The sequence below is a fragment of the Solanum tuberosum genome, unplaced genomic scaffold (genome assembly GCF_000226075.1).
Source record: "Solanum tuberosum cultivar DM 1-3 516 R44 unplaced genomic scaffold, SolTub_3.0 scf00044, whole genome shotgun sequence".
NCBI lineage: Eukaryota > Viridiplantae > Streptophyta > Magnoliopsida > Solanales > Solanaceae > Solanum > Solanum tuberosum.
The window spans coordinates 12,092-32,083 of NW_006238970.1; the positions used below are offsets into that span (position 1 = coordinate 12,092).

A 19,992-nucleotide genomic window follows, 5' to 3' on the forward strand; every position below is an offset into this window, starting at 1 on the left:
GAGAAATCTTTAAGAAGGAACTTACGATAACTTCCGCCAACTTTTATTTTGCCACTTACCTAACTTCAAAACTTGAGATGCAACACTTGAACACTTTAAATAGGACATTCCATATCATTCTTAATTTATTACTCACCCTCCTTGTCTTTCCACAAAGATACGAGTTAATTTAGATGTTTTGAAAAGTCGGGGTGTTACATTTATGGGGTCTAGTTAAGTTTATTTTAGTTGTACATAGATTGACTTTCAGTACGATCGTGTGCTTATTTTCGTATTTGCTTTGACCTCTATTTTTGTCTAGATTCTATCTTTTCATATTGTTTTTACCTTTATTGCTCGGTCGACCTGTGATACCTATTGAGTACCTTTGTTTTGGAACTTATGCTACACTTTGCATCTTTTCGTGATGCAGGTCCTAGTACCAACTACTAGTGGTGATCATTCGTGCCATATTTTCCAGCTTGTGGATATCAAAGACGAGGGTGAGCCCTTGGCGTCCTAGACCAACTTGTCTTGTTCTATACTTATATTAGCTTATCTTTTGCCTTTGATATGTCTTGTTGTGGTCCACTTTTGAGACTTGTATTTATCTCATTAGACAACTCTGTACTTGTGACTTCTAGGTTCTAGGAGGGTTTCTTTGTATATAGTTTTTGGTTTGCTTCTCGATTTTGTCCTCATTTATTATTAGTAATATTTCCTGTTTAGTTCTACCCTTGTACTCACAATTTTAGGTATGGGTCGGCTTACCTACTAGTGGGTTTTAGTAGGTGTCATCATGACTCAAGAAGTTGGGTCGTGAAAGATACCATTTCCCACATCCCAAAAATGGACATGATGGCACTTGTATATTCCCACCAAGACAAATCAACCTCTACCTAATGAAAACAAAAGTAAAAAAAATGGAAAGACAAAGCAAGAACAAGATAAAACGGAAAATTTATTCTTTTTATTAACACCCCAAAACCTGATTATCACGTGTAGAAGCCACTAAATACATAAAAGGCAGAATTAAGAAAATAAGTACAAGTCTTAGACTTTGTTTCTCAAATAGAACAAAACATAAATAAAAAAATAAAAAATAAAAAGTAAAAGAGGGACTGCCAGAATGAAAAAACACCTACCTCTCAATAGTCTTTTCCAAGCCTCGGAAAGTAGGAGAAGAAGGACAATCACACAGTACTGGGCTCAGAACCTACACAAGTGTAGAAGTAAGGAGTGTGTACCAACAACACGGTACATAACAAGCAATCTAATAACCGAATCAACTTAGCTAGAAAACGAATACTCCTTTTATCCCAGCCGAGCATTCTCAAACTATAACCTAAAAAGAAATCACTCCAACCTAACAGTTCTATAGTAAATAACTTACAAGGCTCAATAGTCACAGTACAATAGTCACGATTCAACACATATCAATTAAGCCAATCTCAATGTCAAATAGATCGATCACAATCAACAAGTAAATCACACATAAGCATCAAAATGCATCAAATCACAACAATTAATCTCTCACCAAAACCATTTCCCATCAGCACAATATCACTAGCCGGAACCATTTCCCATCAACTTTATATCAAATCACTAGTTGGAACCATTTCCCATTAGATTTATATTAATTTCACTAGTCGGAACCATTTTCCATAGGCTTTTTTTCAATTTACTAGCTGGATCCATTTTCCATCGACTTTATATCAATTCAGAAGCTGAAACCATTTCTCATCGACTTTATAACCCTCACGTGTCTCATCACGGTGTTCATCAGTCAATGCACACAAGAAATATCACACCACATGGAAGAGATAACAATTCATGCAATTCAAGTCCACATTCATGCTTCAAGCATTTCATCAATTAATCAATTATGGGCCATCACAAGGCAATTCACAATCATTATAATTAGCACATAACATTTTCATTTCAACCCCCTTTTATTCATTAAGATTTATCAAGTATACAATTAACCCTTCACCTCATTCTCATTACTCCCAACACACACAAAGAAGGGAATACACAAATTCTACTAAATTACAAGGTTTAGGAGATCACTTGTCTTAAATTATCAACTAGTCACTCCAAGACTTGAGTCTTCCCCTTCTGACCAATGCCCAAAGACACACAATCAATATCAATTAGTATTCACAATAAACATCCAGAAACAATAATACCCACATCAGTTACTTTGAAAAATGGGTCAATCAACTCAAAACTCAATTTCAAAATTAAGGTTTGAATCCGAAATTCTTTACTTGAAATTATTACTCAAGGCATTTGGAACCTATTAGAGAGAATCATTTCGAAAAAAGAACTTAAAATCAGTTGACAATCTCCATTTTAGTTTAGAACTTGAGTTCTTGAAACACCTTGTCATTTACCAATCAAAATCTCAAATTTTGATGATACAATCCATAAATAATCAAAGGAAATGAAGTTTTAGAATCATAAAGTTAACTCAAATGATTTAGCATAATTAATCCTTTTAAAAATCACTTCCCAGGTTTCCCAAGCTCAAAAGTGAAAATGGGGCTAAAACACTCAAATTTTATGACAAAAACCCCTCTCTTATGTCGCTTAAGTGAATCCCGCAAAAATTGGGGGTCTCACTTTTGCAAACCAGGCTCCGCATAAGTGACCATCGCTAAAGCGAGCCCTGGTCCGCCTAAATGAACCTCGCCTAAAGGCTAGTCTTCCTGTTGCGAGTCGGCCTTCGCTAAAGCGAAGATTGCAAAATTGAAGGCCCTCTGCAAAAGCGAGGACTACTTCCCCAACAACATCAGCCAACATAAAACATTGAAAGGACCCTCGGGATTCATTTGGAACCCGTACACACAAACTTCATATGCTAATCAATTATACTCAGCATTCCGAACTCAATGGAACCATCGAAACATGAATTTGAGGTCTTCTTGACCCGACATCCATGAAAAACACTAGAAACTAATTCAATGCCTAAAAGGCTAAAACAAGCTCGGGACCTCTAAAAAATAAACCAAGACCTCACCTAGGCTTAAAAATCATCTTGTGAATCCAACGGAACTCTCATAATTCTGATCGGAGCATCTGAACCTGGAATTCACCAAAGTCAACCCAAAGGTTAAATTTCCACAATTTAAAAACTTAGGACCTCAATTCCTCAAAAGGACTCAAAATTTGAAACCTACAACTCTCACATACCAAATTCCACATTCTGGACTAATGGAATCAACAAAATTCTATTTCAGCACTCGAAACTCCAAAAGACACCAAAAACCACTTTCTTAAGCATTTTAGCCTTTCAAACTCAAAACTTACCAAATTCTCAATCTTAAACTCAAAGTTCGAAACTAAATTCCAGAACTTAAATCATAAAAGACCCAAGGTAGATATCGGGGGGGGGAAAACAGTAAATTCACAAAGCTTTCCAAAAATGACCGACCGGTTCATTACAAAGATAAGACAATAATAGCATAAGAACTAAAACACTTAATCATTCTAAAATACTCCAAAACTTTGTTGTCGTGTGTACAAGCCATTAATATAATAATACGAAATTTGAAAGATAAATATAAGTCTCAATGTCTTTGTTTCTCGAATAGAACAAAACATAAAATAAGGAAAAAGAGGGCACACTTGGATGACAAACAACTACCTCTCAAATCCTTTGCAAGCCTCGGAGTAAGGATGAAAAATAAAGATCACACAGGTAGAAGCAAGAAGTGAGTACCAAACAACACGGTACTCAGTAAGAAACCCCCTAAAAAAGTAAAACTAAGCTAGAATACAAGTACTCCTTTCATCCCAACTGAACTGCCTCAACTACAACTTGCATAGAAATTCGCCCAACCTAACAATTTTACAATACACAACTCTCAAGGCTTAACAATCACAAACCTATCATCATTGTTCAACAACCAACAAGTATTAAGTATGGCAATCACAAGTATCAAGTAGATCAATCATAATTATCAAGTAGATCAATCACAAGTATCAAGTTCATCATATCTCAATAGACAAACACTTGTCGGAACCATTTTCCATTGGCACAATATCACTAGCCGAAATTATTTCACACGGGCTTTATAAAGTATCACTTGTTGGAACCATTTCCTTTTACACAATATCACTAGACGGAACCATTTCCCTTCAGATTTATATATTGTCACTTGCCGCACCAATTTTCCTTCGACACAATATCACTAGCAGAACTATTTTCCATCGGCTTTATACAGTATCACTTGCCGGAACCATTTCCCTTCGGCACATCATCACTAGCCGAAACCAATTCCCTTTGGCTTTATATAGTATAACTTGTCACAACCATTTCCATTCAGTATAATCATCGCATGTCTCATCACGGTGTATAGAAATCAATGCAAATAATCAATTTTACACCATAAGGAAGAGAGAATATTCAAGCAAATCAAGTCCGCAATGATGCCATCAAAGCATTTCATCAATCAACAAATTAAGGTCCACAAAAAGGCAATTCACAAAGAACAACTATCAACATATTGCCTTTTCCATTTATCCTTTTTTTATTCATTAAGATCAATCAAGTGAAATAATTGAACATGATACCTCATCGCTTTTGGGAGTCGGCCCTCTAAAGTGAAGGTCGCGAAAGTAATGAGATATTCACAAAAGAAGGGTCAGCCCACCAGAACCTTCACAAATGTGAGCCCACCTCACTAACACAATATTTGCAAAAGAGAAGATCAAATCGCAAAAGCGAAGGCATCAGACACTAGCAACATACAACCAATAACAAAATCATTGAATGGGTCATTCGCTTGGAACCCCGTACACACAAACCCTATATGCTTTTTAATTATACTCGAACTTCCAAAATCAATGGAATCATTGAAACATGAATTTGAGGTCTCCTTGACCTGAAACTCGTGAAAGTCACAAGAGACCAACATAACTACCAAAAAGACAAGATCAAGCTTGGGACTCTGAAAATTCAACCAAGATCTCCTCTAGGCCAAAATTCATCCTTTAAATCCAAAAGAATTGTAAGAAATGTGATCCAAGAATCCAAACCCCAAACTTTGACCAAAGTCAATCCAAAGGCTAAAATACCACAACTTTCAAACTTTGAACCTCAAATTCTCAAAAAGGCTCCGAATCAGAAACCGACATATCTCTTAGACAAAATTCCACATTTGGGACTGATGAAATTGATGGAATTCCATTTCAAGACTAAAACCTCCAAAAGACATCGAAAATACCTTTTAATAACTTTAGCATTTCAAATTTAAAACTTTCATAATCACAAGTTTTTACTAAATGCTCGAAACCAAATTTCAAAACCCAATCAGAAATGACTTGGGGTCGATATCATGAGGGATAAAACGGTAATTTTAGAAAAATTTCCAAAAATAACCTTTTCTATCATTAAATTATCCGTCACTAAAAACCATGTTCATCCTCGAACATAAAGTATAAGAAAGTACCTAGAGCCTTGAAAAGCTGGGGATATATGGCACACATATCGAACTGTGTCTCCGAAGTCACCTCACCAACAAAATGGTGTTTCCGATGCACCTTCACTAAAACAATCTCGTTGGTCTTAAGCTTTCGGACTTGCCTATCTAAGATGGATCTAGGCTCCTCCTCAAATGACAAGTCTAGACCCAACACAACCGATTCAAGTGAAAGCATATAGCTAGGACTCATCCACCATGTACTTCTGAAGCATGGAGACATGAAACACAGGATGCACAACTGACAAGTTAAGTGGCAAGACCAACTTATAGGCCACCTCTCCCACTCGGCTCAAAATCTCAAAAGTTCTAATGAATCTTGGGCTAAGTTTATGATTCATCCTGAACCTCATCACACCATTCATAGGTGACACTTGGAGCCAAACATAATCACCCTCCATAAACACTAAGGCTCGAACTCTCCAGTCTGCATAACTCTTTTATCGAATTTAGGTTTTCAACAATCTACCCTAAATCATACGGACCTGATCTATAGAATGTCTAAGCAAGTTTGTATTTAAGGAGTCCATCCCAACCGAATGGATCCAACCTATCGAAGATCTACACTGTTTTCCATACAACGCCTCAAATGGGGCCATTTGAATATTGGAATGATAACTACCGTTGTAGGAAAACTTTGTTAAGGGTAAATGTTGATCCCATCTAAAACTAAAATTGATCACACGTGCTCGAAGAATATTCTCTAACACCTGAATAGTTTGCTCAGACTTCCCATCAGACTAAGGATGAAAAGTTGTACTCATATCTAGCCGAGTACCCATACCATGTTGTAAGGCCTTCCAAAAATAAGAAGCAAAAAATGATCCCTGATCGGAAACAATGGAAACTATCATGACCCAAAATCATGAGTCGTGATGGCACCTATGTTCCCAACTGATAGGTAAGTCAACCCAATTTTTTACCAATTAAATACGTTATAAATAAGGGAAAAGTAAGAGACAAGTAGAATATCCCAAGCAATAAGTCTTTCATAAGTATAAATTGCAAAAAACTAAAATACAACCTAAGATTTGGTGTCATAAGTACAAGAGCTTCTACAATATGATACGAGTCCAGACGAAAATGACAAGTCTAAACGTAAGAAATACCCTGTCTGAATACTATGAAAACATGATAAATTAAGAGATAAATGAAGGTGCGGGTCACATAATAACCAAGAAGCTCATCACTAATAGGTACATAGACTGATATGTCCCATGTGTCTCATTTGCAATGCAATGGGTGTGTATCAATGGACAAATATGCATAACTTTATATGACATTTGCATTACATTGCATTGCACCTCATCTTCAATATTTGACCTTTTTGAGTGAGTTGTTATGTTTAGTGGTGATTTGAATATGAAAGGTTGTGACGATGCTATAAAGACTCTCATGTTTATATTATTATGTACTACCAGTATTGTCTAGTATTTATTACTTGTGAAACTGTGATAATGGGTTAGTTCTGGTCACTATAAAGGTTATAGTATGAGGGGATTCAGATGGTGTGTAAAGGTACTTGTGTTTAGTATTGTTTTACTTAGGGTCAATTAGGGATGTTGGTTGAGTACCATTGTTGTTTTGGAACTCATTCCCTTGCTTTCTACACTTGTGTATGTTACGAGCATGAACAGTCTTGAACTTTCATCCTGCATCTTCGTTTGAGGCCTATTATTGGAGTTTTATGAGGTAGTTGCTTGTTTCCCAAGAGACGTCAGATACTCTTGATTATGTCTTTATACTACTCGAGTATTGTAGATATTCAAACTTATGTTTTCATTGAATCTATTGTGATACTTAGTGACTTGTACACCTGACACTAGATTTTGAGGAAGGTTTTGTTACATTATGAGTTCCACAATGCTTATGTTATGTTTAATTCTTGATTTCTCTCTTAATTCTGCATCCACCCTTGTTGAGAGTTGTTTAGGCTGACCTATTTTGATGGGATAAGACATGTGTCATCACACTCGATTTTCGAATCGTGATCAATAAAGAATGTGCTCATCAAAATTAATGCAGTTGGTATTTGTAAATCATATATGTTACTTTAAATTTTGTAACAAATTTATACAAATAATAATCTATTTATAATATTAATAAACTTAAATAAAGATTTATATTAAGATATAAAATTATTTAAACTATATATAAAATTAAGATATATATATATATATATGTGGGGGGGGTGTGCATGCGTGGGTGTGCGTGCATGTGTGTGTGGGTGTGTCATAAATTGATATTTAAAATGTTAAAGATAAAATAGTTATTGCATAAGATAAGGGGGCAACAATATCGATTATTCAAAATTGAGAAAGAAATTAAATTTTTAAAACAAAATTGAAAGATGTAAAAAATATGTTTTCATTAATAAAAGTACAAAATAGTTTTATGACCTTTACATGACTATCCACCAAAATATGCATTTGATAGCCTGTTCTTTATTGATCACCAACATCACATCCTTAAGCATATTTATATCTCTAGTATCAAAATTATTTCATTTTATGATTATAATAGATTAGACATTAAAGAATATTTAAATAGTGATTACAAACTTAATTACATTGAAGTATTAATAATTAACTAGTTAAATACATTATAATATGAAATATTTATCAAATTTGCAATATAAAAACAAAAACATACCATGCCATAAAGTTTGAAAAAAGAAAAGCAAAAACTAAAGATCCAAACGTGATAAGTCATATGAGTATTTCACCCAAAATACGCAACTTTTCTTCTTATATCCTACGCAACTTTCAAATTCAGATCCAAAAGGAGTCCATTCCGTTTCTTTCTCCTTCACGATATTAACATTCATCGCCATTTTCACTCTCCACACTTCACCCAGGTACGCTCTCTCTCTCTAGAACGGTTTTTTTAATTTACTTCAGTGTTTAAGCTGGCAATTTCATTATTATGTGGATCTCCAGATCTGTATTTGTATTATTTTGTAAATCGTTTGATTTAGTTCTAATTGTAGTGTTTTTGTGTTAACAGGCGGAAGAGGAAGGTTTGATTTGTTAGCAATGGCGACAGTTCGAATGTTTTCCTTCACGCTTCTCTTTGCTGTTTTCCTTGCTCAACAATGTATCTGTACAGATCCGCCTGCAAGTTCACCAAGTCCTGCACCGGAATCTGGCGCTGATGTAGCTTCTCCACCGGTGAGTCCGGCTCCATCGCCTTCATCAAATCTAACTTCTCCGCCGGCACCTTCACCGTCAGATCTCTCTCCGAATTCATCTCCGGCGCCATCACCGGGTGATTCTACCTCTAAAGATTCCCCGTCGCCGGCTCCGAATTCCGAAGCTGCGAGTGATATTAGCCACGAGAGTGCAGAGTCGTCGAAGGAATCATCTGGTGGTGGAATGACGAGTGGAAAGAAGGCCGGAATAGCAGTCGGAGTGATCGCCGCCGTTTGTTTTGTAGGTGTCGGTGCAATTGTGTACAAGAAGCGACAACAAAATATCCAGCGATCTCAGTTCGGGTATGATGCTAGGAGAGAAATTCTTTGATATATCTTCATATGCAAATCAGTTCATATAGTATACTACAGATGTATGTAAGTCTACTGCATCATGATTAGATTTGTTGCATTTGGAATTTCTACGACAATATCATTGGATTCATTTGATTCTTTACCCACTGGATTCATTAGTTTTGTCTGCTATTGGAAATTTAACTTTTGATAACTGCTTTGCTGATGATTTTGCAATTCGTTTTGATTTTTCACTTGCAATGATACTGTGAATGATCAACAAAATGCTTTAGGCGTTTGTTTGAAAATTTTCAACAAACGGAATCTGCAGAATTAATTCTATTTGAGTTTTTGCAAAAACTTATTTTCTTGACTTGTTTCTGTAAAATAAGTTTAAACTCTGTTTGTTTTTGAACTTATTTAGATTTATATTCTATTATTCTTTATGCATTGAGAGGGAGAATTTACAATATTTGGCTCCCTGGTGCTTTGTCATTGGAAGGGCCTGAGTGGATCGTAAGACTAAAATTACTCGATACTTGTATTGACCTGCATGCTTGTTGGTGTTTAGAGCTGTGCAGCATGTCTCACATACCATTGTTATTTAAAACAAAAAAAACTTGATGGATGGTAGAACTAAAGAAAAGAATGAGTTGTTGGTTGAATGATTTTGAGGAATAAATGTGGATCTGTCTATTGGACCAATATTGTACGTAAGAGTGAATGAAATAGAAGGTGCCTTTCAGAGCAAAAGCCAAAGTTGCCTCAATGGCAGTTACGGCGCATGTGAATTGGGAATAGTAGGCTATTAAAGTTTTGATATGGAAGGACAAAATATATGGACATGAATTAGTTGAATTAAATCTGTGGGCTAATTAATGCCAATCACACTGGCTGATGTAGTATTAGTATTATTTTTTTTTACTCATAATGCTAAATGGTCAGAAATTTTAAAAAATTAGAATATCTTTTTTATTTTAAAATAAATTGATTTTTTTTCCATTTTTAAGCTAAAAAATATTAAATTTAAAAGGATAAAAATATTTAAAAAGGTAAAATATCATTCTGGCCAAATTTTTTGGCTAAAAGAATTTTTCCTTTTTTTACTGTATGTGATAAATTATATTTCATGGATTGTCTTGTTATATTTTGGAATTTTCTTATATTTTACACCAAATGACGTGAGTGCTTTGTGTGGTGCAACTGTTGGTTGTGGGCTGGCAGTAGAACAATGGGCGTTGTCCTATTCATATCACGTTATTTTGTTTACACTGTATTGACAATGACGTTCGTTGTGGTTGTGGTTGTGATTGCTTTTTTATTTTATTTTAATTTATTTTATTTGCAAACAAAATTCCTGCTTGCTCATTATGTTTTCATAAAGATTATGACATTGTCGGTGCGTTTTTTTCATTCCAACACCACCTCACGGTCTAATGCTTTTTTGGGAGTAAATATGTAAAATTGTATTCAAGTATAATATACAAATAATATAAATCATTTTCACCCTCAATTTTGGGGTTTTAAAATAAAACCCCATCCCCTCAGAACAATAATTAAACTTCCCCTTTTCTCCTAATTAAACTTAATAATTGACTACCATATCCTTTCATTATCAATTTTTTTTTTAATTCTTTAAAAATCATAATGTTTTTATTTTTTTAAATTCACATAACAATTTTTTTATTAAAACATAAACTGTTGTGAAACTATATAAAACAATCTATGTATAATATAAAGCTAGATAAAAGAAAAGTGTTGTGACACCTCTCTTTGGCCAAGGATTCTATTTATTTTTTTCTCCTTTTTTTAAACATCTTTTCCTTATTTTTATTCTAATTATTATTGTATAAAAATGAATATGTTAATTATTTTTTCTTCATTTATTCATGTTCTTTAATATAACAACTTAATTGTCTTTATTTTCATTACTTCCATGACTTTGGTGATCATAACTCTTAAATTATATTAATAGCTATGATAATAATATTGGAAGGTGAATAGTTGATAAATTGAATTTAAAGATTCTTGGAGCTATTAAAAATAAAATAAATAGATAAACCAATTTTTTCCCCCTCTTTTTTCCCATTCTATTTAATTTTCAATTTATTAAACTTAATTTGAAACATGCAAATTTACCATTAAGCAAACATCCGTTTCCCTATATTAGTAACACCTAGAATTTTAAAAGTTTTTATCTAAAAAGTGACAACCCAAACGTTTTTGCTACTATTAATTATTAATTAATATGCTATTGTTATATTAAAGTAAGAAAAGGAACAAAAAAAAAAACTTACATTTCCCTCTCTAAGAAGATATATAATGGAGTTTGAGGAAGGTTTTACGTCACTCCACCAAATTAGAATTTACATCATGTAAGATAAAAAGTGAGAAACATCTTCTCTTCTTAATTTGTTTTTACATCTTCCATTATTAAGTTTCTATGATATGCATTCTTAGAGAAAAATAAAATGATCATGGAGAATTTATCTTCCTCCAAAAATATTAAGATGATAGAATGGATGCAGTATTAGTTAATGTTCAGATCGTAAGAAATACTTTTAGTATTTATATTTATTATATTATTGATATTTTATGTTATTGTCTTATAAAAAGAGACATACATTGTAAGATTTTATAGAAATAATCTCATTCTTTTAAGTATGTTTTTTATGCTTATTATATTCATGATTTAGTTTGATTCGAAGAATAAGAAGACTATTAAATGATGATCGGCTTGAGCGAGTGGATGTTGACAAAAAATCGAAAGATTATGCATAAATTTTTTATTCTTCTTCTACTATTTTCAATTATTAAGATCATAAGAATGTTGTATTTATGTTTCCATACGTCCTCTCTTTATTTTGTATTTTATATGAATTTCTTTTTTTGTAGATTATAATTTTTGTTAGTTAAAAATAATACTGTATGACTTTACTGGACATTATAAATTCATTTTCATGGTTTTTGAATTACAATACCTTCATTGTAAGCTTTAAGTAACAATAAAATTTACATAATAATGACTTAAGTCTCTCAAGTTTTTCATCTTTATTATCATCTTTACCTAAAATTCGATTTAATTTTTAATTTTTTCGACAAATTCTCCTACTTCTCTATTATTGTAGAATAATAAACACGTCATTAACAATTCATTCATATTCTCTAATGTAAAATTTAATGGTCTTTATTTTGTTACTTACACAACCTTTTATCATCATAACTTTTAAAATAATTTAATAGTCATACTCATGACATTATCTGATATTTTAGTCCTATAAATATAGATATTACAAAAGACTGTATAGAAATAATTAAATTAGTATGTTAAGGTATTATATTTTTTATATTTATTAAATTCATGCTTTAATTTGACTTGAAGAAGAAGATGGAAGGCTATTGAATGGCGATCAGCTTATTCCGATGGATGTGGACAAAAACTCATAGGAATATGCATTGATTTAGTATTATTTCTTCTATTTTTTAGTGGTTAAGATCGTAAGAATGATGTTGCATTATTTTATTTTATATGTTCTCTATAATTTCTATTTATTTTACATGAATATCTAATTATCGTAAATTTATATTTTCTTTTAGTTCAAACTAATAACATACGACTTTGTTGGAAGTCTACTAACTACTAATCAAAAGTTTCCTCTATAAAATCAATTATAGGTGTATATATATGCACACCTCTTTTATCTATATTATATTTGATAAAATTATTGATATCTTATTGTCTTAATTAGATACTAATGTCTGAGAAAAGAAGAAAGAAAAAATCCTAAAAAGTATTGACGACTTTGTATTTGATGCTCTCCCAATAATTATTCTTATGAACTATTTATAGATCTAGAAAACCCTAAATAATATAATTGAGTCCAACACAATTGAGAAATCAAAACTAAATGAAATTGGAATTGTTATATGCGTGAAACAGTAATAGGCGCATTTTTGCACCGCCTCAATTGTGTTTGATGTTGTTGCCTTCTGCGAGTGACGTGGAACAAGATTTCAATTCGCAACTTGCAATCCTTTGCACTTTATAAACTATACATTATTACATTAAACTTAATTTATCAAGCTGTCTGTGTGATTTTATAATCTTTCATCTTTAATTCATGTTAGCTTCAAACTTCTTCTTTACATCAATATACTCCTACAAATAAAATATACTATTAAGCACAGTCCATAAAATTTATGCTAAAAAAGGACTAATTCAAATACTAAATATGAGACAAATAATAATTAAAAGTATATATTTTTGACCTCACATCAAATTCATATAGACTTCTTCCTGCAATGATCCTTGAAGGAAAGCATTATTGACATCAAGTTGCCTAATCTTCCACCCAAGCTGCAAAGCAATACTTCCAACTACTCTAATGGTAGCTGTTTTAATAACATGACTAAATCTATTATGATAGTCAAGCCTGAATCTTTGATGAAAGTCTTTAACTACCCTGAAAATCCACTTACAACCAATGACATTAAATTGAGTTGAAAAGGGACAAGTTCCTATGTACCATTTCTAACAAGAGCATTAAATTCTTCTGACATTGTTGCTCTGCATTCAGGATCTTTAATAGCTTGTGTAACACATGATGGCTCAATTGATGAATTAATGGGATGTTTTGTTGCGGTGAATGCTTGTTTAGGCTTGTAAATTTGTTTTGAGACAGTGTGGTCATAGGATGGTTATGCGTAGGACCTTTTTGTATATGAAAAAATGTTTGACATGGTGGAGAAGACAGTAAAGGATCTGAACTTCCTTGGGGAGACTCTCTACGCGGAGGAGAAGAAATGACAGTGTCCACATTTGAAGAAGGTGAAGGTACGGGTGAATGTGAAGGCCTTCTTGCAGGTGAGGGACCTTGTAGTGTGAAATGAGTGGCATAATTTGATGCAACATTCCATGAAACATGGGCAAAGGAAGATGTCAACGGATGCGAGGATCATGGAAATGTAGACTCCACAAATTGAACATGATGAGAGAAAAAGATCTTTTTCAACATAGGTTAATAAAATTTATAGGCGCTTTGATTTGAGGAGTAACCAATGGAGATGCATGTCTTAGAGTGAGACTCAAGATTATGATTTGCATAAGGTCGCAACCAAGGAAATGATCAAAGACATCCAAAGATACGTAGTTTGGTTCTATTAAGAGCAGTGCCAAACAACTTTTGAAACAGGGATGATAGTCAAGTGTCGGTATCTTTCTTTCCACGCTTTCACAGTACAATGAACTTTTCTACTTCCCGGTGGAGGGTGAGTAACGTCGAGATATATACAACAAGCCATTCCATTTCCCCACAACAACTGTGTTTTTTTAATGCCTTATAAGCTGCTATAGCTTTATTGACTACCTAGCTCCCACTAACTGTCCCTGGATTTTCTAAATCCGATTGATAATCTTGACGAGTACTTATGTGGGACGATATTTCTGTTTGATTCAGCTGGGAATTCTGCTGTTGTTGATCTAACACGGCTTGTCTCCGCCTTTTCCATCTAAAGAACTCGATAAGTATGGAACATCCACACATTGCGACCCCCAAGCCAGCAAATGTTGATAGAAGAATTGAAAGAACAGCTTGTACATGAACCTGAAAATGTATAGTATAACATTATAAAGGTCCAACTGGAGGCGGACACAACCTTATTCAATGGGTTCAACTCAACCTAGAATTTTTAACACGAAACACAAATATATGTGTGAAAAATTATTAAACTTTCAATAAGTATTCAATCATGAACTCATGATAGTGATAATTAACAACTTAAAGGTTGAACACGTCAAGTTTAAATTTTGCATCCACCTCTGGAATCTTGATCCAATGTAGTGTCCCTAATTCATTCAGATCTACACATTTAGGAATTAGAATTACTTACCAAGGAGTAGAACATATGAGCAAAGAATACCACGAGGATGAACTGAATCGACGCATAAACCCAAACAAACCTTCTCTTCACTACCAAACGATTAAAAAAATAAAGAGTTTTTTGTCAGAATACAAAAGGAAACACATATGAGCATAAGATATTCTACCAGCATTTGTTATAAAATAGCCAAGTGAAGATCATAATTTGCTACTTTGAGTTGAGGTCACCGACAAGATTTTCAACTATATCCAAATCTTAGTTAAAAGTTTACACAATTCCTTTTATCACTAACTTTTTTTCTTATAAGGTAAGATTTTATGAACACAAAATACATAGACAGACACTCAAACTTGGCTCGAACTGTTAGTTTCACACTTAAACTTACAAAGCGATTATCCAGACACCTAAACTTGACACAGGTGTGTCTCGTGGACACTCAGATCTGTCTTATTCTGTATTGAGTAGGACCTAAGGGGGTACTGATTAGAACTTATACTTCCTTGGAAGTTATATATCTACAACATTCGATTGATCAAAGTTTTTATAATGTTCCAACTGAGCAGAAGATGACATACCCATGGTTGATGACGCCAAAGACGAAAGCAAACCTAGTACACAAGAAAAGGGAACTGATATTGCTATTGCACCTGTACCCATTGATCCGACCTGCAGATGGGACAACAGTAAATCAATACAAGATCGATGGCGGTCTATTTCTTTCATGAAGATACTTCTTAATTACCAGAAGCTGCTCAAGAAAGCAAAAGTAGGCAAGCATGCTGACAATGACAAGAATTGGTAGTTCCTGTGATACCCTGTGCAAAATTTCAGAAGCTGAGTCAGTTGAGTAATTTTTAATAAGTATTTACACATTTAGTTTCCCATTTTTTCAGGTTTAACTAGTTCATTCCAAAGACAAAAGTGGGACAAGTAGAGCGGAATCAGAAAATGTGACGAAACTAGTCTTCCTTATTGGGATTGAACAACAAAAGTGTTAATAAAGCATGACTTTTTAATTCAACATTTTCGTGCCATTTCATGTTGTGAGTCAATAGTAGATGTATCAAATGGTAAATCATCATTAAAGTCGAGTGCAGTACTTTCCATCGAAATATTATTCTTGCTTATTTCAATGATCCTCCTAAGTACTTCTGTTATCATTATATGCTATCAGAAATTCAATGTGTAACCTTAGTATTCGGCCTCAATTGGGAAATCAAATAAGATGGAGCACCTAATATAAGACCAAGAACTACGAGATCAGCATACCAAAGCTGGATTTATATATGTATCTAGTTTTAACACGAAACTAGAAGAGACACATGATATCACAAAAAATTCCAAATAATGAGATAGACAGAAAACCATTTGAAAGGGAGCAACACTGCTTTCTATTTTGAAGTGCAGGGATACTTGTTAAGCAGGTAAGATACTCGGTCTCCTTAGCTCATAAAGAAAAGAACAAAATACACTCACCTGTATCCGTTTATTTCCAAGTGCTGGAAACTATTGGATCCCACATTCGCACTTTGGAGGCGACGAAGTGTGACAGGCAGGTTTCGAACTTCTTGCTTGCACACGTCACATGTTCTGTTACCTTTTACACTGAACCATTTGAAAGCACATTCTTGGTGAGCCAAAGCAAGTTCACCTTTGCAGCTGCATTCCATCTTGAGTGTCTCCCCACCTTCACATAATTCAACCAGACAAATTCGACAAACAGCTTCCTCTTCAGGTATATCTTCACCATTTGGCTCTTCATCTTCTGAGAAATAACACATTGATTAGATAGAAATGGAAGCATGCATGTACATGTGGTGCTCATATGCTCACCATATGGTAACTTCATAACAGAAGAAGCCTCATCGCATTTTTCTATCAGAAAGTGTTCAAGTACAGTGACCTTCCGGAGCATGTGATTGCTTATAAATTGTAAAGATATGACACATGGGCTTCACTCAACCCCAAAAGTTAGCTCATGAGGGGAGAATTGCCCAAGTCCATATAAGCAAACCACCGGTTCATTCCCCAACCAATGTAGGACTCTTACCTTATTCTAACATAAATCAAATAATTACTTGGATCATATAAACAATTATTTACCAGATACTTTAGCTGGAGGTGTAGCTGGAACTGTGGAATCCCCATCCTTCCCCTGAGGGGTTGAAGGAATGACTCGAAAGAAAGATTCAACTCTCCTAGTGCGTCGATCTTTGTTAATGACCGGTAGAGAAAGTGATCGAGAAATGCGCAGTTGTGTTTCTTTTGGCTACAGTAAGAACAGATCACATTTCAAGTGATTAAACAAAATTGTTGAGTGCAAAACAATTACTTTAGGCCTTCAACATGTCAAAAAATCTTCCCAGGTCTCCGCATATACCTCACATCGACGATGTTTAGAATGAAACATCATCTAGATGGATCCCCTAAACTTTTTAATAAATAAAGGAAACAACAACATTGTCTCCTAGAAAGTCAGCATAAACGCAAATATGATATGAAACATTCTTCAGATAAACTCAGGTGTAGATACAGGATGGGCATGAAATAGTCCTTCCATAGAAAATAACAGTTATATAGTCCTCCTATAGTTCTTTTATCAGACTGGAGAAAATACTTTTGACAGTCTCACCATCATTAATGCCTAGTGCGCACTGGTGCTTGAAGAGCAAGGTCTCGGGGAGAGATTTGTTATATAAAGCTCCATAAGGTGCATTATATTTCAATAAGAAGAAAAAAGCTATAGCATTCAATAAAGGTCATCAAATGAAACAAGATACTTGGTGTTTCTGCAGCAGTTTTAACTCATATTCATTATATGACCAACTTACAAAATTAGATCATAAATGTTATTAATACCACAACAATTATGAAAGTAAACCAACTTTGTACAGAGCACTTACACCAAATGTCATAGCTCTGCTGATACTTCCACTAGCAGACTCTGGATTTGAATGATCAATTGGTGTAACGGGTAACGATGACGTCCTTTTCACACGTGGTGTAAATAATTTAGTGAATGACCATGACCTTGGTATGGACACCTTCTCTTGCGGCACCATGGCCGAAGTATCTGAATCTGGTAAGGTTGCCTTTTCTGTATCTGAATTCATATTACGCAATTTGAAGCTTAGTCTTGGCAAAAGACTCTTGATGGATGATTTGCCTCTGCATGATGACGGACTAGGAAAAGCGTTTGCTCTCGAATTAGAAGGACTAGGTGTCAAAAGGAAATTCACCCTTTTTGGTGTAGGCGTGGGTGCTGAAAGCATTTTAACTTGCACAGACTCTTGATTAGAGGCATCCGATGATTTGGAAGGTATCTCCACAAATAGATTTGGTCTCTTCCATTGCTTAGCATGTTCACTTTCTTCAGTAATCCCTGAGGAACTTTTACCCTGAAAAGGAAGAACAAGTTGTAACTCATTCTATGAAACCTGCACCATTGCTCATCAAGACCTTCGACAACATGTCAAGGTGACAATTAGAAATCATAGCAATCCAAGCATCCTTAAAGAATACGCGCAAGCTGGACGGAAATATAACAGAAATATGTCTTCAAATACAAAGACAACTATTTGCTTAAAACTTAAAAGATTTCGAATGCAGTTAATTTCTGCTGAGAACAAGTGCCAATAGATCAGTTTTGAAAGAAACAGCTAGTTGATGCTGTATTCCTTTTTCAATGGAATATGACAGAACACACATATTAGTTTGAAGTAGCATCTCATTTGGGTGGCATTGTTTGTCTAAGAACCAAGGAACAAGATATCTCGGAAGAAGCAGAGGCAGATTCAAAATTTAAAAAGAAATTTTAAACTTCTTACATATCTTAAACTTTTTTATACAAATCCATAATCTGACACCGAGGCAGTTGGTGTATATATGTACACTACTATTTCTATATTAAATTTGTCTTTGGTACATGAACGGATTTACAGTGGACAAGAGAAGTCCATAAAGCACCACTACAGAACTTGACAGAAAAAAGCCGCTATGGATTAGATCTCCCTAGCACTATCTAAACACGAGATAGAAAGAAAAACTCCAGACCTTGAAGGCACAAAAATGCTTTTCAATGGATAAGTGATATTTTAAGTTTCTATTAAGGTTTTGAGAGAGGAGGTTTTTTCACATTTTTCTCCGGTTTATATATGCTTCCTAACATCAATCCAAGACTTCGTTGCTCAAACTCTTCAAAAATGTCAAGAGGCATTCTACAAAAAAGTGCATTTATTAACAATTGGATAGGGGTGCGATGACATTTTTGAAAGTCTGAGCAACATAGGTCTAAAAGCTTAATTATAGGTGATTTGGTAGTGTATAAGAATAGTACTAAATAGGGTGTATTAATAAAGCTGGAATTAGTAATGCTACAATTAGTTATGCTGATACATATATTAGATTTTCTAACACATCCTACCAAACGACCCCTATGAGTAATATGTAGTAATTGTTTTTTATATTATTTAACAGGACACAAAGCAAGTGAGGTTCCATAGCAGCATAAACTGCACTAGTTATGTAAAAAACTCATTACTATGTCGGTGGATAAAAGCTAATTCAGTCTAATAAGTGGGAAACAAATCAAGAGACAAATAACAAGTGTAATCCTTAGTTCCCAAACCAAAAATCAAGAAGAGAGAAGAAAAGAAAGCAAAACAGAGAGCATCTGTGTTTGGTGTTTCACCTGAGGGATTTGAATAGCAACTCTTTCACAAACATTACTTCTAACATATTCATCATACACCTCAGCCATTGATTTATCCTTCTGTTCACACCTCATCATGTGAAGATGAAAAAAGACCCAGTTCTGGTGTGTGTATTTTTCCCCTGAGAACTGAAAAACACTACTGTTTATATGAACAACAAGATGGTACTTGTATATAATAAATATTTCTAAAGCAAAAAGAAAGAAAGAAAGAAAGAAAGAAGGATGCTTTTATTATAATGGAATGTTAGTTAGTTGGTACTTGCAATAAATATAGGGAAATGGGAAAAGTCAAAGAGTAAAGACACTCACACGACTGGCCTACTACTACTACTACAATATATGTGTATTCCCTGCCAGACACGGGTCTCATCCATTCTTTCAAAGTGCACTCTCACTATCACTAACATGCTCACTCATGATTCAATTCATCAGTGGGGCTAGTCATGTAA

The 19,992-nt window shown here is 34.1% G+C and overlaps 2 protein-coding genes across 3 annotated transcripts; one reads left to right on the plus strand and one right to left on the minus strand.

Annotated features, from left to right (window-relative positions):
* Positions 1–8,126: 8,126 nt before the first annotated feature.
* Positions 8,127–9,175, plus strand: LOC102596397 (mucin-1-like). Its single transcript, XM_006343380.2, has 2 exons — positions 8,127–8,322; positions 8,472–9,175. The coding sequence occupies exon 2, from the start codon at positions 8,501–8,503 to the stop codon at positions 8,984–8,986; it is 486 nt and encodes a 161-aa protein (XP_006343442.1). The 5' UTR covers positions 8,127–8,322; positions 8,472–8,500; the 3' UTR covers positions 8,987–9,175.
* A 4,765-nt stretch (positions 9,176–13,940) lies between these two features.
* On the minus strand, positions 13,941–19,781 carry LOC102596732 (uncharacterized). 2 transcript variants are annotated; one of them, XM_006343381.2, is made up of 8 exons: positions 19,520–19,781; positions 17,733–18,227; positions 16,933–17,098; positions 16,306–16,591; positions 15,572–15,644; positions 15,405–15,495; positions 14,839–14,918; positions 13,941–14,552 (listed from the first exon to the last, which is right to left on the minus strand). In XM_006343381.2, the coding sequence occupies exons 1-8, from the start codon at positions 19,616–19,618 to the stop codon at positions 14,316–14,318; spliced, it is 1,527 nt and encodes a 508-aa protein (XP_006343443.1). In that variant the 5' UTR covers positions 19,619–19,781; the 3' UTR covers positions 13,941–14,315. The 2 variants fall into 2 exon arrangements, with proteins under 2 accessions (XP_006343443.1, XP_015162451.1); XM_015306965.1 differs by having other exon boundaries at positions 16,306–16,594; positions 19,520–19,780.
* Positions 19,782–19,992: the final 211 nt, after the last annotated feature.

Coding starts and splice junctions, on each gene's coding strand:
- LOC102596397 (XM_006343380.2), top strand. CDS start 8,501: ATGGCGACAGTTCGAATGTTTTCCTTCACGCTTCTCTTTGCTGTTTTC.
- LOC102596732 (XM_015306965.1), bottom strand. CDS start 19,618: ATGATGAGGTGTGAACAGAAGGATAAATCAATGGCTGAGGTGTATGAT. Junction 18,228..19,519: donor TTGCTATTCAAATCCCTCAG/GTGAAACACCAA, acceptor CTTCCTTTTCAG/GGTAAAAGTTCCTCAGGGAT. Junction 16,595..16,932: donor ACCTCCAGCTAAAGTATCTG/GTAAATAATTGT, acceptor GTTATTTCTCAG/AAGATGAAGAGCCAAATGGT.